The sequence below is a fragment of the Nipponia nippon genome, unplaced genomic scaffold (genome assembly GCF_047370975.1).
Source record: "Nipponia nippon isolate SJK-2023a ecotype South Korea unplaced genomic scaffold, ASM4737097v1 scaffold_7, whole genome shotgun sequence".
In the NCBI taxonomy this organism is placed as follows: Eukaryota; Metazoa; Chordata; class Aves; order Pelecaniformes; family Threskiornithidae; genus Nipponia; species Nipponia nippon.
In genome coordinates, this window is record NW_028262391.1 from 33,589,755 (window position 1) to 33,617,652 (window position 27,898).

The 27,898-nt window shown below is 54.7% G+C and overlaps 2 protein-coding genes across 2 annotated transcripts in view; one reads left to right on the forward strand and one right to left on the reverse strand.

Moving 5' to 3' along the window:
- The first annotated feature begins 885 nt into the window (after positions 1-885).
- Positions 886-5,777, forward strand: SLC38A8 (solute carrier family 38 member 8). The gene is given in 11 exon segments (XM_087740161.1): positions 886-1,092; positions 1,632-1,830; positions 2,048-2,201; positions 2,350-2,454; positions 2,771-2,828; positions 3,098-3,241; positions 3,244-3,321; positions 3,324-3,496; positions 3,583-3,782; positions 3,974-4,025; positions 5,681-5,777. Coding segments are annotated over 11 exon segments (1,467 nt in total).
- Positions 5,778-6,519: 742 nt separating this feature from the next.
- NECAB2 (N-terminal EF-hand calcium binding protein 2) overlaps positions 6,520-27,898 on the reverse strand; it is an 85,264-nt gene continuing 63,885 nt past the window's right edge. The window contains exons 5-13 of the mRNA XM_087739451.1: positions 26,673-26,770; positions 12,274-12,410; positions 9,176-9,294; positions 8,914-8,993; positions 8,070-8,126; positions 7,802-7,914; positions 7,416-7,493; positions 6,940-7,031; positions 6,520-6,748 (exon numbers count right to left, since the gene is read on the reverse strand). Of these exons, the coding sequence (XP_087595577.1) occupies positions 6,720-6,748; positions 6,940-7,031; positions 7,416-7,493; positions 7,802-7,914; positions 8,070-8,126; positions 8,914-8,993; positions 9,176-9,294; positions 12,274-12,410; positions 26,673-26,770 (803 nt within the window). The 3' untranslated portion in view covers positions 6,520-6,719. The remainder of the gene's footprint in view (positions 6,749-6,939; positions 7,032-7,415; positions 7,494-7,801; positions 7,915-8,069; positions 8,127-8,913; positions 8,994-9,175; positions 9,295-12,273; positions 12,411-26,672; positions 26,771-27,898) is intronic.

Genomic DNA, 27,898 nt, shown 5'->3' on the forward strand with positions numbered 1-27,898 from the left:
TATTTGGGAAATCAAAAATGCATTAAGGGCTGTCAGCTGGCACTGGGGGCCAGTGTGCTGAGCCCTGGGGCAGGGGCATGTGCGGGAGCGGCACAGAGCTGCCGTCTGTCCCCAGTGTAGGGGATGGGCCCCTCGTCCCCGTGGGGTGCAGCTTCCTCCGTGCGGGTGCCCTGGCAGCATCTGCCACCCCAACCTGTTATCCCGGCACCCCCTTTCCCTGCGTGGAGCAGAGGATGGGATGGTGTGGCTTCTTGCTAAGGTCTCCCGAGCGCAGGAGTGCCCCGGTGGGCTTTTAGCTGCTGCGGAGACACCGAGGGCTGCTGGCCTCATCCTGCACCCAACGAGTGGTCAAACATCCACCAGCCAAACAATCTAAAGGGTGCTCGCTGCAGCCGCCTTCCCTCACCCTCCCCGCCCCGCCCCGGGATGCTCCAAAATGCCCCATAGTGGGCATTTCATGGATGGGGCGAACGCAGCTGGAACGGGGAACCCCCAGCCTGCCCAGCCCGAGCCCCGTGCTGGTTCTCCGATGGTTTGTCAAGCTCTTTGAGACTTGGGGACACCCACAGCCGGCGGGACGTGGACCGCTGGTCCGGAGCCAGGGGGGTGCAGGAACCGTGGTTCCCCGGCACTGTCCACGGGGGCTTCGGGGCGATGCCCGTGCCCCTGCACCCGAGCTGGGGTGGGATCAGGACCGGGCTTTCCATGGGTGAGCTCGGGGCGGGGGGGTGCCCCGTCCCCCGGTGCCCCCCTCCCACTCCTCGCGCGGGCGGGGGGGAGCGCGGAGCCCCCGCGTTCCTCCGCGCCCGCCCCCGCGGGGCCCAGCGGCGGGGCTGGGCTCCCCCTGCCCGCCCCGGCCCAGAGCCCTGCCGGGCAAGCGGCGGGATGGAGCGGGCGGCGGGCGAGGGCCGGCCCCTGCTGCCGCCGGCGGCCGCGGGCAGCGCCGGGCTCTCCTCCGCCGGCAGCGCCGGGCTCTCCTCCGCCGGCGCCGTCTTCATCATGCTGAAGTCGGCGCTGGGCGCGGGGCTGCTGAGCTTCCCCTGGGCCTTCAGCAGGGCCGGCGGTGCCGCCCCCGCCCTCCTGGTGGAGCTGGTAAGGGGGGAGCCGGGGGGGCCCGATCCGGGCTGGGGGCACGGGGGCGAGGGGCTGCGGGCAGCGGCGTCCCCAGAGGGAGCCGAGGCACCTGCCGGCCCGGGGAAAGGGGCGAAGGGAGGGTGGGGGGTCACCTGCCCCGGGGTTTGGGGGGCTGGCGGGGACCATCCCCTTTGCACGGCGCTCAGCGCCCGCGTCCCGACCCAGGCTGAAAGGGGGAACAGCCAGGGCAGGGGTGCAAAAGCCGCTGCCGCCTTAGCGATGGTCTTTGCATCTGAAGCCACGCTTTAAACTGGCTTTTAGCTCAACCCAAAATAAAATTGGTGGCCGGTCCCCTACATGCCCAAAACACCCAAATCTAAACCCAAAGTACCACGCAGGGCTGTTTCTCCATCCTTTTGCTGACCCATGTTACCTGGAGCAGCAAGGCGACCCAGCCGGTGACCTGGTCCCTGGCCATGGCCCTGCTGGGTTCCCCCTGGGTCCGGGGGGTGACGGAGGGTCCGCGTGGTGCTTCTTGCCGGGTCGTGTCCCTGCAGGGCTCACTGGTTTTCCTGGTGAGCGGGCTGGCAGTGCTGGGCTACGCGGCAGCCCTCAGTGCCCAGCCCACATACCAGGGGGTCGTCCGGGCAGTGTGTGGGGCAGCAGCGGGGAAGCTCTGTGAGGTCTGCTTCCTCTTCAACCTCTTCATGATCTCCGTGGCCCTCCTCAGGGTGGTGGGCGACCAGCTGGAGAAACGTGAGTTGTTTCCCCCCACCACGTTCAGGGCTTGCTTGGGGCCGGTGGCTCCTGGGAGTGAGGGGAAGTTGGTCCCATGTGGGCTGGGGGCAGCCCCGGGCTTTTCTTGGGACGCCCAAGAACATGGGGCTCCTTGGCCCTGTCATGGTGTGGTGCTCCCGAACCCCTTGGGCCACCTTTCAGGGCGCAGCTGACCCCCCCCTGCTGCCCCCCACAGTGTGTGACTCCTTGTACCCCAACGGGACGCTGAGCGGGGCCCCCCCGCCGCCCCCCTGGTACGCGGACCAGCGCTTCACCCTCTCGGCTCTCTGCATCCTCGTCATCTTCCCACTCTCCGTCCCCAGGGAGATCGGCTTCCAGAAGTACTCCAGGTACCACCTGAGCTACCCCCACACTGGCCCACCCCTGGGCACCCTGTACCCCAGGCCACCTCCTCCAGGGTCCCTGTGGGGCCATGGGACCCCTCTCCCTCCTGGCTGCCAGGGGTCTCCGTGCTGATGCTCTCCCATGCCCCGGCAGCATCCTGGGCACGCTGGCCGCCTGCTACCTCACCCTGGTCATCGTCCTGAAATACCACCTGCAGGCAGAGAGCCTGGGCTTGCCTGAGCTCCCCCAGCCCTCCAGGTAGGGGGGGGGGGGGTCAACCCCACATCGCTCGCGCCCTGTCCTTCATCAGCAGTGGCATGGGGCAGGGCTGGAGGCAGTGCAGGGGGTTGCTGGGGCAGGGGGGTGTGAGCTGGGGACAGTGCTGGCAGGGTGGTGGTGGGGTGGCAGCTCCCAGCCCCAGCTTTCACCCTGGCAATCCCCACTTCTCCCAAAATCACCGGGTGGGAGGTTCCTGCAGTGGCATCCAGGCTTCACAGCTTATGCCACCAAGGTCCCCTCTGCCTCCAGGGGCCTCACGCCCTTTGCTCTGCACTTCCTCCCCCTCATGCCACAGGGCCTCCTCCTGGGCCTCTGTCTTCAGCGTCATCCCCACCATCTGCTTTGGCTTCCAGGTAGGTCACCCTGGCCCCACTGTCACCGGCTGCCAGGGCAGTGCTGGCAGCCTCCCATGGCATCCCGGACCATGGGGACACCATCCCTTGCGGGGGGGTGGTTGCAGGGAAGGGGACCTGTGGCTGTCACCAGAGATGGCTGTGGGGCAGGACACAAGCCCCTGGGGATGGGGGAGAGTGGAACAGGGCACCCACAGGTGGGAGGGAAGGCACTGGTGGTGAGGGTGTCCCTGCACAGGGCCCCAGCGCTGTCGCCCCGTGCCTTGCAGTGCCATGAGGCCTGCGTGGCCATCTACAGCAGCATGCGCAACCAGAGCTTCTGCCACTGGGTCACCGTCTCCGTGCTCTCCATGCTCATCTGCCTGCTCATCTACTCCCTCACTGGTAACCCCAGCACTGGAGCCCTTCAGCCTCTCCTTGCCCCAGAGGTCCCCTGTCCCCAGAGCTCATCCATCCTCCTCGGGGCTCCTCCGTCCTTCTCAGCGGCATGGCTGCCCACCCCCTGCCTCCTCGTCAGCAGGGCTCTATGGCTACCTGACCTTCGGCGAGGCCGTGGCATCTGACGTCCTGATGTCCTACCCAGGGAACGACCCAGTTGTCATCGTCGCCCGCCTGCTTTTTGGCGTCTCCATTGTCACCATCTACCCCATCGTGGTGCTGCTGGGCAGGTGAGGGGGTGATGGCAAGCCAGGTGTTCCCCCGGCCAGTGCAGCTCTGCTGGGTGCCATCAGCCCCCCCGACTCCCTTTACCCAGATCGGTGGTGCGGGACATGTGGGTGACCCCCAAGCGTGGGGCCACGGCAGTGTCCGAGGTGCACGAGCGGCGGAGCCGGGTGGCACTGACGGTCGCCTGGATGGCCGCCACACTCGCCATCGCTCTGTTTGTGCCAGACATCGGCAAGGTCATTGAGCTCATCGGGGGCATCAGCGCCTTCTTCATATTCATCTTCCCAGGCAAGAGTGAGCAGCAGGAGGGGAGGGCTCACGGGTGCCGAGAGCATGGCTGCGGAGGGTGAGGGGGGCTGCAGTGGTGGCCCTCCTGGCCCCATTTTGGGGGTGCAGGGGTGTGCTTATGGGGGATGCTGCAGTGGGACCTGGGTGAGGGGTGCCATGGCAGCACGGCTGAGCCTCTGCATTGGCAGCAGGGCTGTGCCTGGTGTGCATGACCGGGACCTGCACCCTTGGGCCACGCAAAAAGTGAGTGTCTGCGGGCTCGGCAGTGGGCAAGGGCAAGGGGCAGGGGCAGGGTGCAGCATCCCATGACCCATGGCCCAGGCAGGGTCCCTGGGAGTCACCTTGGCCAAGGTGGGAGCACCATGAGGAGGGGGATTTGGGGCACCTGTAGGCACTGAAAGCAGCGGGACATGGGGGCTGTGGTGGGGCTGAAAGGTGGGTATGGAGGGATGTGCTCTGACATTCGGGATGTGCCTGGATATCAGGGATGTGCCCAGGCAATGGGGATGTACCTGGGTATTGGGGCTGTGCCTGGGTATCAGGGATGTGTCTGGATATCAGGGATGAGCCCAGGCATTGGGGAGGTGCCCAGGTATCAGGGGTGTGCCCGGGTACCAAGGGTGTGCCCAGGCAGTGGGGGTGTGCCCAGGTATCGGGGGTGTGCCTGGGTACCAGGGATGTGCCCAGGCATCAGGGAGGTGCCCAGGTACCAGACCCCTTGCAAGGCAGGGTAGCTGCAGGGGAAGGGGAGCCGCAGGGTTTGGAGGCACTGGTGCTGGGGCTGGGGTGGGGGTCAAGGTGGGGGTCAGAGGGGCATGGTGCCCCAAGGCGGGCAGCCATCAGGTGTTTAGTGTCTGTTGCGCCAGGGCGGTGTGTCCCCATCACCACTCCTGGCCAGAGAGGTTGGGGCACAGCAGCAGCCCATGTTGGGAGGACCTGGCATGGTGCTGGTGAGTTTTGGGGTAAGCATGTGCCAAAGCATGTCTGCGGTGCCCGTGGGGGAGCAGCAGCACCTGAGTGAGGGTAGAGGTGATGTGGGGTGGTCCTGCCCCCCATGGCAGCCAGAGGGAGCACCCCAGGACCTTGGGGTCTCAGCCAGGAGGGTGCCCTGGGGGGGCAATGGCTGGCTGGGCAGGGGCAAGGGTGCCCCCAGGGGTGCCAAAGTGCTGGCATGCCAAGGCAGGAGGTGAGCAGGGGCACCCAGGTGGGCAACAAGGACTTGGAGAGGTCCCTCAGGGAGACCCGCCAGGGCATGAGCCCAGGAGTGCCGTCACCAGAGGGGACAACACGAGCCAGGGCGATGGGGACAGCAAGGGGACAGTCCCAGCCTGTCTGGGGCAGTTCAGGAAGGTGCATGGTGCCGAGGACCCTACGATGGAGCAGCAGTGCGGTTTGGGGGTGAGTGCCGTGTTCCAGGGGCTCAGTGTCCGGCCGAGGCGGGGGGCTGTGTGCTCGGGGAGAGGGGGACAGGGAGGTGCAAACCCCCAGGTTGCAGGGATGGGGATGGAGCTGGGGAGGGGACAGGGGTGGGGGCATGTGGCGGTAGGGTGGGGGCTGGGGGTGTGTGGGAGCGGCTGTGCCTGAGCACGGGGGGGGGGCAAAGTAGGGTTTGTGCCCCCTCAGCGGGGCCACCAGGCGCAGGCAGAATTGGGGATGGTCTTGTGGTGGCAGATGCCACGCTTTTGACCAGGTTTTGTATGTTGTTGCAGTGGGCACAGGGGACAAGCCAGAGGGGCTGCTGGGGTCTTCGGCCATCCGCCGGGAGTGATGCAGAGGATCATGGCCAAGGAGGCTGAGACCCTGCAGACATCCCCACACCTGGGGGTCCGGGCACCAGGGGGTGGCATGTTACTGGGGGTCGGCTCTGTCCCACTAGTCCCCTGCTCATGTCCCCTCAGGGCTGCTCTCATCTCCTGGGGCGTCCTCTCTGTGCTCGGCGGCGCCTTCGTCTGCGGGCAGAGCGCTGCGCTGGCTGTGCTGGGGCTGCTGCGCTGAGGGGCCATGGCCTCCCCCTCCCATCGTGCCCCCCCCAGCCCCCTCACCCCGGACAGCCGCCCCGGACACAGCTACACCACTGGGTCCCGTTGTGGTTTTATTTGGCATCACCGTCCCCGTTGTACAGCAGCTAATAAAGATGGGACAGGGCATCGGTGAGGGCCCCGTGCCGCACACCCTGAGGGACCCCCGGGCATGGCGGGGTGGGGGGGGCAGGACTGGCACTGCACACAGACAGACATGCACAGACAGACATACAGACCCCAAAAAGCAGGGGGGGAGTCACCCCCACGCTTGCAAGGCACCCGCTGCCACCCCGCACACATGAAGGAAACCCCTTGGGATCACCCGCACCCTGCAGGACTAAGGGGCACCTCGGGAGCAGGGATACCCCCCTTTGCCACCACCCTGACCCACCCCAGGGACACAGGTCCCATCCCTGCAGGGGCACACACACTGTGCTGAGCACAGCCTCACCCCCCGCCCCCAGCCCCCTCCCCAGGTGGCCCTGGGGACTAGCAGGGACCCCCAGCTTACCCCCTCCAGGGGGGCTCCAGCCTCCCACTCCCACCCCTGCTCCTCATCACTGGCTCCCTACCCCTGCCTTGCCCCTTCCCCATCACCTGGCTGCCTGCACCCTGCCTTCCCCACTCCCTGCCTGCTCATGCCTGCAGGATGCCCCCCCCCCCAACCCTGCCAGCCCCTCCCTGGCAGACCCCAGGGCCCACCCCCACCCCCTCCCGAGACCACCCCACTCCAGGGAGACGTGACCCAGGTGATGGGGTAGCGGGGGGGTGGACCCTATGGGGTGCTGGGGACACACACGGAGGTTTCCTTCACTGCAGAAAGGTCACACCGACACCTCCCACCCCCCAGCCACACAGGGGGTCACGGCCACCCCACAGTGGGGACGGGTGCTGGCGGCCCCCCCGGCACCGGCAGTCACTCTCGGCTCAGGGTGCACCAGGCAGCTGCAGGGGAACAGCACTGGAGGGTCACCCTTGCCCGGCCCCGCATCGCCCCAACTCCCCTGTCCCACCCAGCCCAGTCCGCGCTGCCCCCCACCCCGTGCCCCCTGCCCACCCCTACTCCCTGGCAGTGGGAGTGGTGCTGGCCACCCGGGGTCTCTGTCCCCCACTCCACGGGGCAGCTGCCCTCCTACCTGGCACGGCCACACTGGAGATGGCCTCGGGCTGGCTCAGCGTGTCCACCTTGACGTGCTGGAAGCCCTTGCAGGTGGCACTCTGCAGGTGCCTGTGCCCGGGTGGGAGAGAGGGGGTGACAGCCTCCCCCTAAATCACCATCCCAGCCCCACCTCCAACCCCATCGGCTCTGGCAGGGGCTGGGTGCCAGCAGGCCCGCTCACCCTCCCCAGAGTGCTTGGGCAAAGCACTCTGTCATGGTTCAGGACAGTGAGACCTCCCATACTCCATGTCCAAAGGCATCCCCAGGCGGGGATGCACAGAGACCTCCCAAGCCCCCTGTCCCCTTTACAGTGACAGCCGCAGGACAGAGAAACAGACAGATCCTTGCCCCTGCCATCAGACAGGGGACAGAGCTTGGGGCTCTGTAGCTCCAACACCCCTCCGTGCACAAACACCCCACCCAAAAATGAGCTTTTTGTGCCCCCTCCCCTACCTCTTCCAGTCGTCCTCAGTCTCCCAGAACTCGTAGACAATGAAGGTGACCCCGTCGGGCAGCTTCACCGCAGTGATGCTGGTGGGAACAGGGAGATGGGTGAGCCCCGAACCATGGGGCATCCCTCCCCCCTTGGCCTGTGCAGACACAGGCACCACCGAGGGGCGACCCCAGACCCAGCAGCCCAGTTGGGGGACACCCCCCCCCAGCACTCCCCAGCCCATGTAAAAGGGTTTTGGCCAAGCATCACTACACCTCAAATCCTTGCTGTTTTGCCTCAGCCCTTCCCTTGGTGGGGTGACCCTTGCTGTGAGGGCAGCTGGACACCCCCTGCCCTGCCCCCGAGTCCCCCGGCCCCCCGATGCGCAGCTGCCGGCGGTACCCACTGGAAGCAGTCCTGCTCCCCAGCCACACTCTTCAGGTACTGCTTCAGGGAGCTGCAAAACTCGCCCAGGTGCTTGTGCGACACGGTCATCTCGTCCCGCACCAGGAGGAGGTACTGCCGGGCCCCCGAAAACACAGTGGCACGTAAGACACAAAAAAATACGGTGACACACCCCCTCCTACCCCCCACTCCCCCCCCCCCCCAAGTCTGATGCCACGCTGCAGGGACACCCCAGCACCCTGTGGTGGGTGGTGGCCAGGCACTCTCACCGTGCAAGCTGTGCTCTCGCTGTCCGACAGCCGCTGGTGCAGGTCAAACCAGAGAGTCTGGGAAGAGGGAAGAGCAGTGGGGGGGTGGACTGAGGTTGCGTGTCCCTCCCAGACTGGTGGGTTTCTGTCCCCAGCACTTGGCATGATGGGCTGTGACCCTTCTCTGCAGGGGACGGCTCCGAGAACTGTTTGCGCCTTCGCGCCCTTCCATTCAGGACCCTCTGCAAAAGCTCCCCATGCTCCAAGCGCAGCTGATATCCATGACACCATGTCCTTGCATCAGCCCCAAAACAGCTGTCACCTTTTCACCATCCCTGAATTGTCCCTGGGGTGCCAGGAGCAAGGGTACCTATCCCTCCTCAGTGCCCATTCGTGCCTTCCCAACCCCGGGCACACTCTTATTTCCTCGGGCAACCATGATGGACATTTTTCTGCCCTCAGCCTTCACGGCACCTCTCTGCCCCCACGTACAGCACCACCCTGTCCCCTTCTGCCCTGAAAGTGCAAACCAGGAGGATTTCAGAAACAACTCCTGTGCTGCAACGTTTCCTCCTTCAGTCCCTAGATGGAGTAAGACTGTCTCTGCAAGAAACGTTGCCGCCTTATGTTTTTTTCTTGTTTAAATAAACTCACAGTTAAACATTCCACAGTCAATAGCTGCTCTCAGCTCATCAGATGTAACCACCACCACCACCCCAGCTCCCACCCATGGCCCATGCACACCACAGCACAGGGATGGGCATGGCCGCCTCTTGGTCACCTCCATCCCAACCAGGGGAGGGAGGTGGTGGGGCTGTGGGGACACCCAAGGGACAACCCCATGTGTGGAAACGCTGGCCCTTACCTTGTCCTCCAGCCTGCCGATCAGCTCGGCCAGCCTGTTGATCTGCCCCTCCAGCCCCTCTGCCTTGGTGTCAGGGGAACCTGCGTGGAGCCAGGAGGCAGTGATGGAGCGAGACACACCCGTGGGCACCCCCAAGAGCCCCACTGCCCTCCGGGGAAGTCAAGCATCACTTCTGTGCTGCTGCCGGGACTGCAGCTCCCTTCCTCAAGTGCCCCGAGCCACCACAGGCTGCCAGCGCGGCCGGGAAGCAGCCATCGCTTACCAGTCTGGAAGCTCTTCCTGTGCTCCCTGGGGACCATCTGGCTGGTGGGAGAGTAGCTGGGCATGGGGCTGTCGTACCAGGTGTCCATCAGACTGTGGCCAGCCTTGCTGGGGTAGTGCCTGAAACCAGAGAGCACGCAGGCCGTCAGGGAGGGCAGAGCCAGGCATGTACAGCCTGCCGTGAGCGGCCCCGGGGAGCCAATGTTGGAGCAGCCTTTCTGGCAGCTGTGCCACCAATGCCAGACCCCTTGGAGAGCAACAGTGCCCGGGCAGCGTAGGCTTCCCTCCCGTACCATACTTCAGTGTCACCTGGAGTGGGGGGGGTCAGAATTAAAGCAACATCCGTGGGCTGCTCCCAGCAGCCGTCACTTTTCTCTCCTGCTTATGAAACACGGCAACAGCCCTCCTGGCATCTCCTGCAGCCCCTGGGGATTTTTTTCTTCCCTAGGCAGACACCCACAACATTGGGCATTCGGGCGCTGGCAGCTGTGCCTAGCCAGCTGGCTGCACCTTAGCAGGCCTGGTTTTGCAGTTGGATGGTTTTGGCGACTAACACATGGGAACAGTTGCTGGCACACAGGCAGCACACAGGCTGCCCATGCCTGAACTGCTGCCCGTGAGCAGGGAAAGCCTGGCAGCCTGGCTGTGCATTCCCACCAACAGGCTGCAGCTGCAGTTCTCCTGGAGAATGGAGACACATCCACCGTAGCATCTCCTCCACCTTGCTTCTTCCTTTGGGGCTAGAAAGCCCATTTGGCCTGGCTCATCCTGCAACGCCTCTTGGAGAAAAGATGCAAGTGTGCACACTCACGTATGCATGTACCCCTGAAACATCAATGACCATCCAGCCTCAGCTTCTCAGTGGTCCCCCCAGGTCCTTGTTCATTTGCAAGCCAGAGAGGATGCTAAGACCTGCCATCCCCACAAGGGTGTGCAGCAAGATGGGAATGGTATTTGGGAAGGAAGACCCTCTCTTTCCTTCCTCGTCCACTGATGGGAAGCCTGAGCAGCAGAGGGAGAGGCTGAGCTGCTCAAAGGGTTTCCAGCGTCTCCTTCCAGTGAGAGCAGCTCCATGCTGGCTGCCCGGTGACGGAAGTGCCTGGGAGCCCCAGCTCCTTTTGGCATCTCTTGCCAGCCATGAGGCTCCTGGCTGGAGATAACACACTGAGCGCAGGGGAGCCAATGGGCACAACACCAGCCAGCGTTGTTGCTGCCCTCCTGTCCCTCCCCAGGCACACAGCTCCCTCCAAAGCAAAGCAGCCAGGTGCCCTCTTTACCCTCCCCAGCTATCCCAGTTAATTTCAGCTGGCTCCTTTGGTGCCGAGGGAGCAATGTCTGGGCTGCCGTTGTCCCCTCAAATCAGCCAGTGTGGACTTGACCATGCACACAGGAATGTGACGAGTGGATCTGGTCCTGAAGAATATTCCCAAGATAAAGAAGCAAGAACAGCGATAAAGGTGGCAGGAACATCCCCGTTGCTACAGGCTGTGCAATAATCCCACTGGCGCTGAATAATGCCCCATCAATAAGCAGGAAATTAGGCGAGAACAGACAGAGATTTCTTTTTAATCACAATTTAATGAGGTGTCTCAGGCTTGGACGCTCTGCTCTTGCACTTCATTTTACAGCCCTTTATTTTGTTGCTTTTTAGGCCACCTCTTTGTCTTCATGTGGATGCATGAGATCATGTTTTGTGGGTTTGGGGTTTTTTTTGGCTATTATCACCATGAGAAAACAACTACAATACTCCTCATTATGAACTGGGCCCACACGTCGACAAATAAAAGCCAGCAAAGTCTTTCATGGGCTCTAATTGCTCCTTCTGATGTTGGGCTTGTTTCCTCATTGTTTCCCAGGAGCTCTTTTTCCACGTGTTTTGTACAAGGTTTACCACAGGCCAGTGGTTTCCTTCCAAAATGGGGAGAAGAAAGCAATGTGGGGTGATGAAACCCAGAGCATTCCTCCTAGGAAAGCTGGTGAGATGCCACCAGAGCTGCCCAGGGTCTCACTGTGCCCCAGGCAGCAACAGCTCCTGTGAGACCAGCCCACTGCTGCCTGTCCAGGATGCAACTGCTGCTGATGTTAAAACCCAAAACACCAAGACCTGGCTGCAGCAAAGCATTCAGGCACGTCGGTCCCTGTGGTGTCCCAGTGGGGAGCTGGGATTTTCACTCTCTGTGGTCCATGTGCCTTGGCCCCCTCTGCCCGCCCGTGGCACAGGGAAGCCAAGGCATCCCCCCAAGGATCCCGTGGCCTCCTGGTTTGCAGGTATGGCAGAAGAGGGATTTGCTTCCTGAGCATCTGATCAACGGTTTCCGTGGCAACCTGTCCTGGTTACAGCCAGTGACAGAGGTACTCCGGGGAGGCAAATGACACTGTGACACCAAGGGGGGCCGTGCTGAGGTTTGGGCTATGCTGCTGGGTACCCCTTATATTTTAGCCCCGGCAGCACTTGAGAAATCTTGACACTCTCTCTTCTGTCTTCTCAAAGCTCGGTAGCACGTGCTGGGCTGCTGGGATGGGGATGGACCCCTCACATGGGACCTGAAGACGGCAGTATCTGTCCCCAGTGCACAAACGCCTTTCGCCTCTGTGGATGATTTCACCCACTGGATGCCCCAGCAGGAGGGACAGCATCCCTGGCACAGCAAGCCACCTGCTGCGGGCTGCCCCCAGCACACCCCAGACACAGCTACCCTGCTGCTGGTGCCTGCGTTTTGCCCTGGATGGGACCAGTGGCTTTGCTTGGAAAAGCAGCCCCATGCACCCAGCGCTGCCCAGCCTGGCCCCAGGGTGCTGCCCCGTTGCCTGCATTCCCCCTGCACCGTTCATGGGTGAAGGGGTCAAGAGGGATCCTTAGGGCTGCAGGAGAGTAAGGGACAGGGCAGGACAGAGCGGTGGAGGAAAGCCCCAGGAGCTCTCAGCAAGCCAGGAAGGGAGGCAAAGGTAAAGGCAGCCACTTGCCCACCTCCCCTTTGCTCCCCCACACTGTCTGCTGCATTTTCCCTTGCCCCACAAAAGCATCCTCCTCCTCTCCCTCCACCCCCCTGCACCAAAATCAACTGGGAAGCGGAAAGGGGGGCAGGAGGTGCTGCAGACCTGGCAGGGTTGGTTTGCTCGTCGATGGCATCCACAGCACTCTCCACGGAGCTCAGGAGCGACTGGGTCTGGTTCGCTGTCTCCTTCAGCAGGAAGCGGGTCACGAACTGGTCCACATTGCTGCCGCTCTCGTACACCTGCCAAGGCAGACAGTAAGCACGGTGAGACCCAGTGCTGACTGCCCAGTGCCGGCGGGCACCCTGGCTGGTGCAGCATCTGTCCAACATCCCACGCACAAATCGGTCCCCTCCATGTCCCTGACCGTAAGGGCCACAGGAGGAATGAGCATGGGCTGTCCCACCCCACGGGAAGCATATAGCCCTCCAGCACTTATGTGTTGCCCAGCATGTAGCCCCACCAGCATCCATCACTCCTGGGACAGACTTCTAGAGGCTGTGACGGGAGGGAGTGCAGGCAGCAAGGCACATCAGCATTGCTTTATTTACAGATAAATAAAGCAATGTAAAGAGGCAATTACCCAAAGCCCATAGTTGCTCTATTTACTATGATCTTAAATTACTTTACTATTGCCTTGCAGGGCAAGAGCCAGTGGGTGCAGGTATGAAAAGTGGCCCCTCCTGTGCTTTGGAGACCCCTACTCTGAGAGCTTCAGCATGTTATCATCTAGTGCATTAGGCCACAACGGTACGGCCAACCCAGCGCTTAAGTAAAAGGGGTTTGGGACAATAAACATGGCTCTCACCGGGGAACCGCAAGCTGAAGATGCCTTCAAGCCAGCAGCAGAAAGCTCTGGCAGTCCCCACCCAGCCTCCCTCCCATCCTGCGCTGCGAGACAAGAGCCTCAGCATATTTTGGCATTAGGGTTTTTTTTTTTTCTGAAGAGGGAGAAAAGGAAAGCTCTGGCCGTTTGGGGCCAGAGGCAGGATGGAGACAGCCCACAGAGCAAGAATGCCTTCAGCAGGAGGCAGGCTGCTCCAAGGGAACTTTAGTGGATGAGGACAAGCTGTTCAAGTGACAGAAGCTCCCGGGGTAATCCAAACCCTCCAAAGACAGAAAACACTTAACAAAATGTTTTAACAGCACAACTGATCTTGTTAAAAGCACCCAGGGCCCCTTCCCCAGCACAGCCTTGCTGCGCCCTGCCCATGGCACAGTCCTGGTCCTCCACCTCCTGCCAGCCACTGGCAGAGGCGGGACACTGGCACAACCAGACCGACACCGGCACAACCAGTCCAACACGTCCAACATTGGCCCAACACCACTCCAGCGAGTCCAACACCAGCCCAACTGGCCTGACCCCAACCAGACCAAGACCAGTCCAGTGAGACCACTGGCCACATCAGGTCTGGCTGAAGCTAACCACTCAGCATCAGAGCTAAAGAAAAACTTGTGGTGAAAAAAAAGGCTCCTCTAAGCCCAAACTCACTAGCATCACTTTTTCCGCACGCTTTCCAGCCCATCAGTGCCTGCTGGGACAGCACGTGGCCCAGGCAAACCCCTGCTGGGCAGCCCACCCCTGTGTGCCGGCTCCTCCTGGCACAGGACTCCTCCAGGACTCACGACTTTTTGGTGCCATGAGATGGGGATGGATGCTCCCGGCTCCCTGCATGCCGCCAGCAATGACCAAAATCAGAGGTGAGACCGGAGTGGTCCCAGCACCACCAGTTATCTGAGCACGCAGCAGCACAACATGACTACCCCAAGCTCCCCAAAGCAAATTATTCTTGTTTTATGGTGAAGCGATTAACGAGGGTTATTTCCATGGCAACTGGAGCAGCTCCACAAGAACCCAGAGGGCCTTTATCTCCTATTTTAAATCATAAAAGAAGAATGAGCTGAAGAAAAACACTTCTGGGGAAACTGGTTGCAGAGCTGATTTCTCACCCCTGATTTGGCAGGGGAGCACACATTTCTTGAGCATCCAACTAGCGCAGTGGTTAATGACTTCTCTCTAAAACAAAAAAACTTGCTCCCCTCCCCATCACAGCCATGGTGTTTCTGGGGGACACGCACGACATGGTGATCATCGCCAGATGGTGATGCTGAAGCAAACTGCCATGCCATGCGGCCTATTCATGATCTCCTGCAGCTGCTTGCTGTAGGGTGGCAGGGAGGGAGACATAAGGAGGGCAGGGATTGATGCACTATGTTCTTTCACCAGCACAGCCCATCCCAGGACACTGGTCAAACAGAGATGGGACCGGCTCAGGGCACTCCATGGGCTGCAGCAGATCTGCATGAGGACCAAGCACTGTGATGGTTTGGAGGATGCACTCGGCAGCACACATGGGACCCTGCTACCTTTTGAGCCTTTCTCCAAGCAGGACCATGCTCCCCTCTGCAGCCCCAGTGCTCCCCAGCACAGCCCAGTGTGCTTCACCAGCACCATCATCCAACAGCTGGGTCAGAGGGAGGAAAGCTGGCATTAGTGCAGGATATGGGGAGAGGCATCAGAAGACCAGGCGGGGTGGCAGGGGAATCTCCCTGGCCAGGGATCATCAAAGCCTCAGAAACACAACCCTTAACACTGAGTGATCACCTCTGAGTTATCTCCTTCCTCCACAGCTTGGCAATGTTTGAAAACAAGATCAGCCGGCTTAGAAAAACCCACTCACCTGCTGGTTGTTAACAGTGAGATTCGTAACACCCTGAAACTAAGTGCAGCCGGTGTGGCACTGCTCGCTCATACGAATAAGTATGGGATGATGAGTGTGATGGAGCAGTGTCCCCACCTGGCTGCCTTGAGACTGCCTCTGCCTCGCTGGGGGAACCAAAGATAGATGTCTCCCTCGCTTTGCCCTTCGGGATTTTGCCTTATTTTACCAGGGCGCAGAGCAGCGGGTGCCATGTCACAAGACCACGCAGCCTCCGAGGGCTGGCTGCGCTTCCTTGCCTGCTACGGAGGGGGTTGCTGCTGGGCTTTTTGGACCAGGATGCAAGTGCCACCATGCCAAGCTCAGACATCTGACAAGTCCTGCCCAGTTTTCCCTTGCCCTGTGCAGGCAGGGAGAGGGATGAACAGGCAGCCTGCGACCACGGATGTAGCAGCTGGTGGAGGACCACACCGAGCCCCCTCCATAGGAGACACAGGCACCACTGCAAGACAAATAAACAGCAATAGAGACAAGGGAGTGATGTGAAAACATTTGTTGAGCATTTGGATTGGGGAAAAAAATTTGAATGCAGTCACAAATATTCCTGGATAGCTGGACGACCTCTGTTCTCCCTAGAAAAATACTCACAACTTGCTCAGAACATGCAATATATACCCTATATATGTGTATTCTTTCCAAGCACCGTATTATACATATACACACAGACATACATATCACATCTGAATAAGTCTGTGTAGACAGTGTATTAAATTCACTGTCAAGGTACCTCACCCTTCATCTTCTTCTGCCAGCACGCTTTGGAAAGAGCCCCACACTGGGCCAAATCCACACCTTTGCCCAGGCAATTATTTTATCATTTAATACATCTTCCACTATCCACACTCTGGCTAAGGAGGGTGTATTAAATCGATAAATCTCCTTGGCAAAGACATATCATTGCATTTGGGATCTGAAACAATTTTTTTTGCGGTGCCCCCTCTCCACAGCTGCTCCCCCTGCGCACGCCCCTGCCTGCAACCAGCAGCCTGCCTGTAATGACGGCATAAATATATTAATCAGGCGCTCAAACAGGCTCTGCTATAATTACAGATAGGTTTTGATTAACTCTCGCACCCAGCCCTGCTCTGATTGCTGGTGCTGGGGATCTGATTGCTGCCTCGGCGGAGGGTGGCTGTTTCTGTGGGCTGGGGGCTATATGCCCCTTCTCATGGATTTAATATAGACCTGAAGGCCTCTGGGAGCTGCCGTGGCTAAACACGGAGCTGTGTGCGCTCCTTCGAGTGGCTGATTGGATTATCCTTTTAATTAAGAGTGCTGGTTTTCTGGGGCATGATTTGCCTTGCCGAGCACAGGGGCTGGATGCAAGCATGGGGGTGCACATAGGTCCCCATGCCCCAAACCCTCACTGCTGCTCCAAGCACTATTGCACTGCAAAGACACAGTAATTCCCCATTAATGTCCCTTTCTAGTGCAACGGCACTGCCTTGTCCTCTTCTCCTCTGATAGTTGTCCAAACCACATACCACATCCCCCATGGATGCTTCAAGCCCATTCACTGATTTTACACCTGCTCTGTGCTGTTTATCCCACACTCAGTTCCTCTTCCAGAGGCGTGAAGAGTGCACCACTGCTTTTCCATTTCAATCCATACATAAAATAAATGGGGTAACGTGCTGCTATTTACCTCCACTTTTCCACTGCTCGCCAAGACTCTATAGCCTGGCGCCTGCAAATGCCACCAAAAAATTTCCTGATCAACCTTTCCCAGGCTTCATGTGAACAAATCACTCCCCCCAGCATGGGAGCCTGCCCCTTTTGGAAAATCATGTTTATGAAGGCGCAGGCTATGCCGAATGCTGTCTGATCACATGGACTGGCTCCGGGTGCTAGAATATAAGGCTGCAAGAGTTTGCGTAGTTAAGTGTTGGGATTTTGTTACCTAACTACAGCCTATAATCTTGGTTCAGCTTTAGGAAAAATCATACGGGTGATTCCCATGTTCATTTAAATCAGCTTAATTTCCTACATTAAGATTCGTTGGATGAGTGGATATTGGGTACAAAGCTACACCAGCCAGTGCAGAGGAATATTGGGGTGTCCATGAAGATCTGATGCTTTTTGGCAGGCCAGTAAGTCCAACAGCTCTGAAATTAAAACAACAGTGGGGTTTTTTCCCCCCACTTAACTTACTCTGGCCATTTGCCAACCAGGCTGTGACATTTGTTCTCAGGAGCCAGGTCTGAAATGTGCATGCTCAGAGGCTTTTCAGCAATCCCTCAGGGTCTCCTCTAGCAGACATCTTATTTGGCATTGCAAAAACAAGTCATTAAGAAGACCAGCACCAAAGGAATCCTTCCCATCGTCTTATTAAAACATTTGTCAGTCTGTCCTAGGGAGATTTAATGAGGTTTGGTCTTATTAATTCCACCCTGAAGAGTTATTTCCTCCTTGCTTTGCTTGAGAAGTTAAAATATTTATGGAGTTAATATAATAATTGCTGCTCAATGAAGCCGCTTTGTGCCAGAAGCTCTTGGAGGGGCACATCTCCAAGCCTGCTCTCTTCCATCCAACTAGTCCATTAGTTCAAGGCTAGAAAGCCTTTGGTGTCACAGATACTTCCCTGCTGCAGAGTGTTTTGCTGGCAAGCCTTGGTTGAGGAAGGAGTATGATGGCCACCAAAGAGGCAAAGGAGGATGAAAAAAAAGCATCTCTCTCCCTTTTCTACATCACAGCCACCCGGCCTTGATGTCTGCTGCTGTAAACGGTCAGCTGCGTGCATCTGCAGTGAGGAGCAAATGTAAAAGCCTCGCTGAAAAGATGGCCTCAAGATTTCTGCAGGGGATGGCTCTCAGGAAAGCCTTGGAAAGCATCACCGTTTGACAAACTGAGGCATGAACCAGAGGCATTGAAAAATGAGAGAAGGAAGGAGTGGGAAAAGGAAAACTTGCTTTAGCCACAGGTAACTGGGGAAATACTGCCCAGTGCTGGGTCCTCTGGTCAGTTGGCTGAGGTCCAGGCCCCAAATCCCATCCCTCTCTTCACATCACAGGCTTTTTATGTGCCTGTAATGCACCTTCCCATGCACAGCGGGTGCCCATGTTGGGGCACAGGCTGCTCAAAACCCCGCCACAGCTCTTCCAGCTTTCCATTTCCATATGCACCTGCCCCAAATCTGCCCCAATTCTGGCACAGGTTAATGAAAACACCCTTGGGATGTGTTACTTGTGCAAATCACAGCTGGGATTTTGGTGCCGTTGGGTGCTCAGACGTGCCAACAGCAGCATTGAGCATCCCTCAATGGGCATTGCAAACTGATGCCTAAAACTGGGCTCTTATGGCTGTGTTCCTGTGGGTATCAAATGACTGAAAAAGGAGATTTTCAGTGTTGTTGAACATCTCAAAGCTTCTTTGCTGGCATTTTTAAAGGTCACTATTTAGCTCGTTATGACTACAGGATGTAAAATATAAATGATTCTGTGCCACCCACAGACTTGGAGACCCCCTCCGTGACAACCCCGCACCTTCCCTTTGCCTTGCAGCATTGCAGCCTGACCAACGAGGCTTTCCAGTGCTGGTTTTCAGTGAGACTGGCCAAATTGGCTGACATTTACCAAGCCTGGAGACACTGACGACTTCTCCAGTTTTTATTAAATCCAACCACCACCAAAGCACACACCCACAGAGTGATGGCACCGAACCGAGGAGGCTTTTCAAACGGAAACCAAAGCCAATTCTGTTTCACCCACACTTTTCCTCCAGTTAAAAAAGCTAACCCAACAACAAACCCATTGCCATGCCATGAAACACCTCTGTCAAACTTCATCCCGGGATGACGGAGAGGTTATCTTCCACCCACTCACCCCTTGAAAAACCAGGCATGTGTTGCTCTGTAACCTCTGAGTGACTGATTAAAATTCGTTGCTCATAATTGCCTGTTTTCTTCCAAGAGATATTTTCTTATAATTAGAATAACACTCAGACCTGCCTCTCGCTCCTTTCCCTCCCCCCGACTCTTAAATCCCTTCAAAAGCGGAGACCCAAAACTGATTGCCTGGCACATAATCAGTAGAAGAAACATGAAGAGAATAGACACTTAAATAGTTGATAAATGAAAGCATTAACATATGAAAGACCCTCAGCCTTCCCGAAACCACTCTAAAAAACCGAATGAGACACCTGTTCAGATAAAAAAAATTACAGCGACATCACATGGGTTTTAAAAGTCTTTTGCTATAAAATCCTCCTTTTATAAATCTCAGTGTTGGACCCTTCTCAGCTCACGTTTGCCTTGTCTGGTCCTGAAGGTCTCCTGCCATGGACCCTTCCCAAACAATTTATCACAGGACTTCCTTCTTCTCATTATTAGAAAATCTCCCTGCTGCAGTATAATCCCATCATTTCTCATTGCAGTCATGTGGATGTGAAGGGCAGGTAACTGTTGGCCCATGCATGCACTGTACAGCACAACCCCTGAGGTCACCTATGGATCAAGAGGCATATGGCACTTTTGCACCCTGTCCACTTACTTAGCAGGCAAAGAACAGACTTGGAAACAAAGTGTGGCCTCCTACTTCTGAACACCCTGGCTATAATTAGCCTTTCCCTTCACACACGTTCCTAATTAGCTGTATTTAGTATCCACAAGACAGTAAATTAATACATATTTTATTTCAGTTTTCCAAGGAAAGTACAGATTTTGTTTTCTAAACAGGACCTACTCAAAAGACCCTGCAGATGTAATGACGTGGGATGGTCAAGCTGCTGAAGGCTCAGCCTGGTTGTGCCAGCTGGTTATGCATTGACTTGGTCCCTGCCTTTCCTTTTGGTGGCTCCTTCAAAGCTGCTCTCGAGCTATTTGGCTGAGCAGCACTGATGTCTGGTGGATTTATTCCTTTCACCATACAATTTATCTAATCCCAGGACCAATAGCCCTAAAACGGGAGGGGGGAGGAGGAGGAAAACCATGTCCTACAGGAGGTCCATGAGAGCTGGTGCCAGGGCAGCACGAGCAGCACCTCCAGAGAAGCTGCTCTTCCTTCTCAGAGTGAGAGGAGGGACATGAATTTTGCAGTGACAGACAAGCAGAAGAGCAGTGAATAAACATCTTTGTCTAAAAATAAGCTCCAAGAGAGACCTTCTTAAGATTCATCTCCCTGCCAGCCCTGCTGTGCTCCCCGGCAGTCTGGCACCCTGGCTGGATCTCACGCACAGCCCTGCGGGGCTGGCAAGAAAATCGCTCTGGATGGCATTGCACAGAGAATTGGCTTTCTGGTCTGGAGTCTGAACAGAAAAGTTGGGGAAAATTCGGTTCTTGCAGAACTGGAGTAGCACTTTTGGCTTTAATTTGCGGTGCAATATTTTCTTAAACTAATTTCAGAGAAGGGTTGCAGAAATAGTTTCTAAGAAGCTAAACAAATATGCCTTGTTTCCTTTTAGATTATTCTTGAACTATACAGTTCCATAACTTTTCCAGAAATCCACATAATTTTTTTTGCTATAGAAATTGATACTGAAAGTGTTCAGAAATGTATCATTCAAAATATATGGAAAGATGACTCAGCCTTCACCAATTCACTGCCCCATCGCCTCCTTTCTTTTTTCAGCCAAAACCGTTCACCACAAACACATCTTTAATTGCATTATAGGAGTGTTTCAAAGCTGGCGTTTCATCATAAAATCACCCATCCAAGAAAGGGGAAAAAACCCAGCTAATAATCCTCTGTCAGGGCAGATCTCTGTGCTGCAAAGATGAGGATGGACAATGCTTTGAGCCCCCCAGAAAACGCAAACTGGCCATTCGAGCAAACATCCTGACCCCTAAAGAAGAGCCAAACACTTCCAAGGGAGAAGATGATGACAAGGTGTGTGCAGGATCTCCTGGTGTTCAGCCAGGTACGAAGTACCAGGAGATAAGCTGTTCCCGTGTTCGTCAGCAAGGAAGCCAGAGAAGCGCTTCTCTGAAGGAGAGCCTGATGTGTGGTAGGGTACAAATTTGCCCAGGAGAAAAGATGAAGCAACAGATGTGCTGTGCTGCAGTGGTACCCCATGGGCTTCAAACCCAGACCAGGAGACCTCAGCTGATGCTTGTGTAACCACCACAGCTTGGTGCGAGTCGAGTCGGGGCCAGATCATGATGTCTATGGGAAGCCCCAAGCAGCTCACACTGTTTGGGCTGGGCACTACCCAGAGCTGCTACCACCGTGTTGCTGTTACACCCTGCCATGGGCCAGCCTCCTGCTGCAGCAAAGCACTGCTCCGGGAGCCTCAGACATCCTTGGTATGAACACCAAGTTTGTTCAGCGGAGCAGGAGAAAACCTGCTCAAGTAAAATGAAAGGACAAGATAAAGGATTAGCTGGAGGGTGGGAGGAAAAGGTTGTTTTTAAGGATTATTTCTACTAACTATTTTATCTCGAGGTGTCATCATTCAAAAAAGAGCAATATCATATTTGGCAAGCTTAATTTTGGCAGGTAAGAATGCAAATGAGAGCACTCTATATTGCTGTTCTGGACTGTGCTATAAAACAAAAAAAGCCCATCCATCATTTTTAGCATCCAAGACTGGTGGCAGATGGTGCTTGCTCTGGGGCTGTAACTGAGCTGCTCAAACAAGCGCTCCTTTGCAGTGTGCTGCTGGTGGCTGGAAGCTGGGGGAGACCCATGGCCACGCCAGCACCAGCAGCAGAGAGAGGAGGTCTGCTGCAGCAGCTTCCACCAAGCCCCAGGAGCCTGGCATCCCTTATTCACTGCGACAATGTGTCATAAGGCAGAGACAAGAAGGGTGAATTGCAGCAGGAACAATTTAACTTACAAATAACATATGCAAACCTATTCACACGTATCTATATACCTCTGAGCTCCCTAGCGCTGCTGGAGCATCAGCAGCTGGTACTGAAGGTCAGTACACACTGTTTTCTCTTTATGATTTACATATTCTCTCATCTAAATAATGATTCTTGGAGGAAAATGTGTTTGCAGCTGGTTTGGGTACCGTGCTTGTCCATAAGACACATGTGTGGTATTTGGCACCCTGACACGAGAAGACTCTCAGGGGGTGTGTGATGTGTCACCACTTGGTCATATTTCCACTCCAGGTCCATTAAATGAGATAAAAAGGATTTTGGCAGGTGATAGACTGGCAGTGGAGCAGGCAGCAAGCAAGCAAGGAGTAAAACACCATCTTTCATGTCTCCTTTTGCTCCCCTCCAGGACCGAAGGTGATGCTGAACACCAAGCAGAGGGTGGTCCAGGGCCACCCACAGGTCCTCAGGCCTCCTCCATAAATCCCTCCTGCTGCCCCTCACTCCTCCCTGAAGCCAGTCTCCGAATCCCCCCTAATTTGTCAGCACTCCCCTCCCCTGCTCTGCTTATCCTGCTCCTGGCCCTTGCTGAATCAGACCTGCGCAGCCTTTCCCCACACCATGAGCACCATAGAGATCACCTCCATTTCATTCCAGTATGTGCATGGGGAGTTGTTGCAATTTCAGCTTCGATTTTGGGCAATTTTGCTTTCCAAGCACTCCCCTTCCAGCTGGGACAGGGCATGCCCCAAGGATGGTCACCAGCGCTTCTTTGACCCGTCTGGTGCCCAACAGGATCATCTCCAGGAAGGAACAATTTGACTTTAAATCTAAGCTGCTTCGTCCTTGAGGGCGTTCCTCACTCAGCATTTTTGGGACTCCTTTGCAGCTTGCTTTTCAAGTTTGCCTCACTGCTAAAGGTCAGTCTTGCTATTGTTTCCATGCTCAGTGCTGCAAAATGCCTATTTGGCAAAAGTGGGGAGCAGGAGTGGCAGATGGTGGAAGCTGTACCTGGCAGGAACGGGGCTAATTGAGCCTCTCGGGTTCTAAAAAACACAAAATGTGCTTTTTTTGACAAGCTAAAGCACATTTCCCAGGGTGTCTGGGTGAGGGTGTTGTTCAGTGGTAACCACCACCCCCGCGCCATCCCTCCGGCTCCGCAGGCACTATCCCCCGCTCACCCTGTCCCCAGCACCCCTCGAGGCTGGCAGGGATGGTGGAAGCATCGGGTGGGCACCGTCCCACAGCAGGCAGCCCGAGGCAGGGGGGTCAGTAACCGAACAGGACGGCCAGCATCCACCTGGCTCCGGTCCCCCAGCTCCCACTGTACCCCATACACCCTTCGACACCAGACACACAAACCATGTCCTTCCCAGTCACATTGGTTTTGATATTTGCCAACTGCACTATAAAACAGTAAATGAGAATTATATAAGAACATCTCCTGCCGTCAGCTTTTTTTAGATCCTGAAAGTTCATTTCCTTTCTCTCTAATTTAACTTTTCATTTCCCATTGTCACTGGTAGTCATTCCAACACAGCACGGACATCACCGTATTAGAAAATAATCACAATGACAGATTTTGTTTTGCTGTATGAGACCTTCCACTACTGAATCTAATTACTGCTGATACTTTATGAGCTCCTCCAGCATGAGATAATTGCTGCTTTCTCTTTTTATGAGCAAGAAATAATCAGTTGTCTTTTACGGTGCGACATATAAACAGCAATTAAATACCACAGCTATCCAGCCCCTTTCGTCAGCAGGCACCTCTCATCAGAAAGCCAACACAGAAGAAGGTTAGGCTTCATTTATCGTTTGCACTGAATACTTCTTTTAACAGAGGAGAGAGGGAGGTAATAAGGAACACTCTCAAATGACCAATAGTTTTCTCCAGCTGATTAAATGCTCATTTTAATACGGAGAAGCAGGAGCATCTCACAAGCAAAGCAGTTTGCTCAAAAGTCACAGTGCTCAACATCAGCACCAAACCCTTTGCAGGACCCAGCCTTGGTGAAAAGCTGCAGAGACAGCAACAGGCTCAAGCATCAGGGAGCACAAAATCACACTTGGCTCCTACCAAAACCTGCTGCTTTGGCAGTCTTTTTCCTGGTCCAGTGTTTCTAAAAATATATTTATATGTATGTATCTCCTAAACATCCTGACATCAACACGGGGCCCTTGGTTACAGCATCACACGTGGAGGAGATGGAGCAGAAGGAGACCTTTATGGGGAGGACCCATCAGACAAGTGGGAGCTCACACTGGCTTTTGCAATCCTGGGGTGGATCTCCTCCCTGTGTCTGAAGCCCTATCCTGTAGGTGTGGTCCCAGCCCTGGAGGAAATACAGCACCCCTGTGACATCCTCCACACTGGGGTATGGGAAAACGCATGGGCTGGAACCTGGTGAGAAGACCTCAGCCAGATTATTTTGTTGGTTCGGATTGTAAGAAGCCTTCTTCTGACACTCTGTTTTGGCAATCCTGACACTAAAACCAGAAAGTCTAGTAAACAAATACTTTTTTTTTTTTTAGGGAAAACATATAGTGACAAAATCTCACATCTCAAAAAAAAAGCACTAATGGTTTGCACTTGGGAAAAGCTTCTGATGCTGCCTGGAAGTCTGTCCTATCTGAACACTGGAGATGAGTTTCTCTGCCACCCAAACAGCTTATTTTCTGGGTTTTTTTTGTTTTTTTTTCTTTGTTTTTTTTTTTCCCTTCAGTTCTTTACTTGAACAAAGCGCCTGCTTTTGAATAATTCATTGATGAGGCTTGTACCACTTAGTTCACAAAATCACAGCAGGGAGCGATGTTTTTCATTAAATACTTCTTTGCCAGCTCCTCTCTGTGAAGGAGTCTTGCTCTGCTTGCTCGCTTGCCAAAAGTCTGCCAGGCAGCAAAGAGCAACACACCCCATGGGCTGATAAAATGGGGGTGATGAGGGGATGCTGGGGCAGCACTCCCTCATCTGGCTTTAGCCATCTAGAAGGGAAGTGACTGCATTTGAGATGAAGAGTGCTGTTGTCCTTCAGAGTCACAGGAGGAAGATGGATCTCCAGTGCTCTGGATCTCCCCGGTTCCCTCCACAAGATCATGATGGACGTGACCAGCTCAGGTTTAGGTAAATAACCTTTACCCATTGCAATTAAGGCAGGTGAATCCTGCCACAAGTTGCTGAATCAAGGAGGAAGAAAGATGCTCTTCTTGTGAAGGCAGTGGATTGGCATTATGAATAACCATCCTGCTTCTGCTGCAGATTTCTTATGCAAGGTAATACCCACATGCTCAGACGCCTAATTTATAAACAGTGAATAAGCCATCTTCCTCTTGCAAAATACTAAGAGGAATTAGTCATATGTATTAACCTCACATTTGAAAAGCAATGGTGGAAGGCATCATGAATAGCAAGTTGGAGTGAATTACTGAGATATCTATTAGCACGTTAACATGTATTTAAAATACATGGCATATCTGACTGCCAGAAAATTTGCTAATAATGAGGCATGAACAGACTCAGCAACTTAATCAGAAAAAATGAACTATTACTGTTGTCCTGACTATTTTTACCCTCTCATAATGTTGATAAAAAAATCACAAACACTTCAAACAGATCAGTGCCTGGCCAAAGGCTTTTGCCTTTAGTTTATTATGGCAAGACATTAACATGTGAAATATGTGGCTTCATTTTCCATGCTGCCCTCCTCACAAACATTAAAAAGGATGGATTTCAATCAAGCAAGGAAATCAGGCTCTACTCAGCAATCAGGGGGGAGAGAAATTTGCTGTTTCCCATTCTAACTCCTAAAACTTCTTATCATTACCACATCTTTAATGTGGAGTAATTTGAGTTTCTCCTTTAGCTTCAAAGATAAATGGAAGGGAGATTTCAATTTGGATTACTCAGAGGAGGGCTGGAGTTGAACTGGGAAGTCCTTACAGGTGCTTGGAAAAAGCAAAACCTCCCTCCTTGGCTTGGTCCTCAGTGCAGCACATTACTGCTCACCAATGAAGAGGAAGACTACTTTTCTCTTGTTGTGGCACAAAAGAATGATGTAAATACAGTTGAAGGTAGAAGTGGGAGAAGAATTGATTATCCTGAGGTAATAAATATCACCGATACAGCACGGTTACTTTATTAAGTGGTATGGAAAAGACAGGAAAATGGTTTCAAAGGAACAAGAGCTCTATAAACACTTCTCCTGGTAGGACACCAAATGAACGATGCACCTCTCAGTGGGGATGTTTATTTGTTACATCAGCTCAGATTTTCCAGGTATTCGTAAATAAACTTCAATACGCTTCTTGATCAGTGCCACTGTGTAGTCAGTACCATTAAGGTACATGGTGGATTTTTTAAGAAGCTAGGGGTACTCTGCACATATAAAATAGGACATTATGTCTCAGTTTTGGTGCTTGCATGACTCCCCCGTAGCCCTTCAAACACACAGCCCTCTAGTTTCTAACACAGCAGGTGCACACATGAGCGACCGTATTTCTGGAGCTCAGGATGCCTTCCAACATGGAAGCTGTATTTAACGGCAGGTCTATAATATAAAGGTTCCAAAAGCACTCCCAATGACACTAACAAGAACGCATGCATTCAAAATCCCACCCAAGAGACCCATGGGCCATGTTGTCTGAAGACAACTGGAGCACGTTCATGCTTCAGGCAATGCAGAGGGTAAGCCACGGCACAGCCAAGACCGCCTGTCAGACTTAGGAAGGGTGCTGAGAGGGTGCTCTGCCACAAAGCCTCCATGCCACCATCTGCTGCACATGACACTGGCACCTTGGTTCACAGATGGCCAAGATTTTCAAGATTCATCTGCTGTTAACACAAAAAGAAATCCACTGTTGTCATGTTGCTGCAATGATCCACTTACCGCACAAATGCAACGGCACGAGGAGACAACACTGCTGCATAGGATGAAGACCTTCAGATTATAGATGCTCTGTTAACGTAACATTTGCACCGTTTGCTGCGAGCCCATGGAGCACAAGGTGCAGTAAGGAGGACTCACCCGTTTGGTGTAGTCCATTGCCTTCAGGATGGAGAGGTTCAGCATCTCCAGTGAGGCCAAGACGTCTTCATAGTCTCCCATATGGTCAGCAAAATAGTCTGGGAAAACCAAGAGGGACATGATGGGAACTGTTGATGCAACTTAAGGCTTCAAGGCTACGTGGCACAGCAAGGTCTATTTATTGGTGGAAAGAAAAACCTGAGAGGGTGGTTTCAGGTATATTTTTATATTCTCTATCCTCAGCCAAAGTCACAGCTTGTCCTGCAGGAATGGGAGGTGGTGCAATTCCCGTGAAGTTTGGGACCATTGTAAAAAAGAGATATAAGGCACTGTAGCTCCCACCAAAAATAATTTAGCAGGTGCTTTTTTTCCATGTCCATTTCTGCATTTGACCATATCTTGGCTCTCTCCCTCCTACTGCCAACATGGAGGGCGAAGTCTCAAAAGAAATTCCTTTTCCATTCCCGTGACAGTCTTTACCACTCAAAGCATCCAAATACCTGCCAGGTTGACCCCAATTTATATAAGCTGAGACTGGCCTTACATCTTTCCCTACATTCCCATCACATTTGTACCTCAGCCCACAATCACAGGTTGCACAGGCTTCTGAGAGCAAAATATGCCTCAAAAGGAAGAGAATAGAGCTGCAAGTTGGGCCCAAAAGCACGTTCTCCATGGAGAGGGAGTCCACACTTTCTCCGTGCCATCCTCATCCCTCCTGCAGGAGGGGTGATGCGTGCCAGGCTGCACTGCAGCTCTGGCAGTGGCCAGACACAATCCCAGCCACTCTTCACTGATGCAAAATACAGCCAAAATTGGTGTGTCCCCACGCGGCTGATGGCTCCATGACACATATGAGCCCCGGTGCGGTTTCGTGCATGAGCTATGGAGTCCTGAAATTCACTGTTCACAATGGAAACAGTGAGAAGTGAAGCGTGGCGGTGTGGTGTGCAGTGAGTTTACAGCATAGATATGAAGTTACCCGGTTTCTGGGTGATTGACACAGACTACAGCTAAAAGCTGTTCCTTAAAAGCCACCGGCGTTGTTTCTTAGCACTAAGACATGAAGCTTCACACTGAGGTGACATCTCTGCAGAATGCAACAAGACATAAACTCCAGGAAACAATCCCGCTAATTAGGTTCTCTTGGCTGAATTAGAAGTGCCTGTTGCTATTTACAGCCCAAGAACATATCCAAGGGGAAGAAGATTTTGGCAGAAACCAGA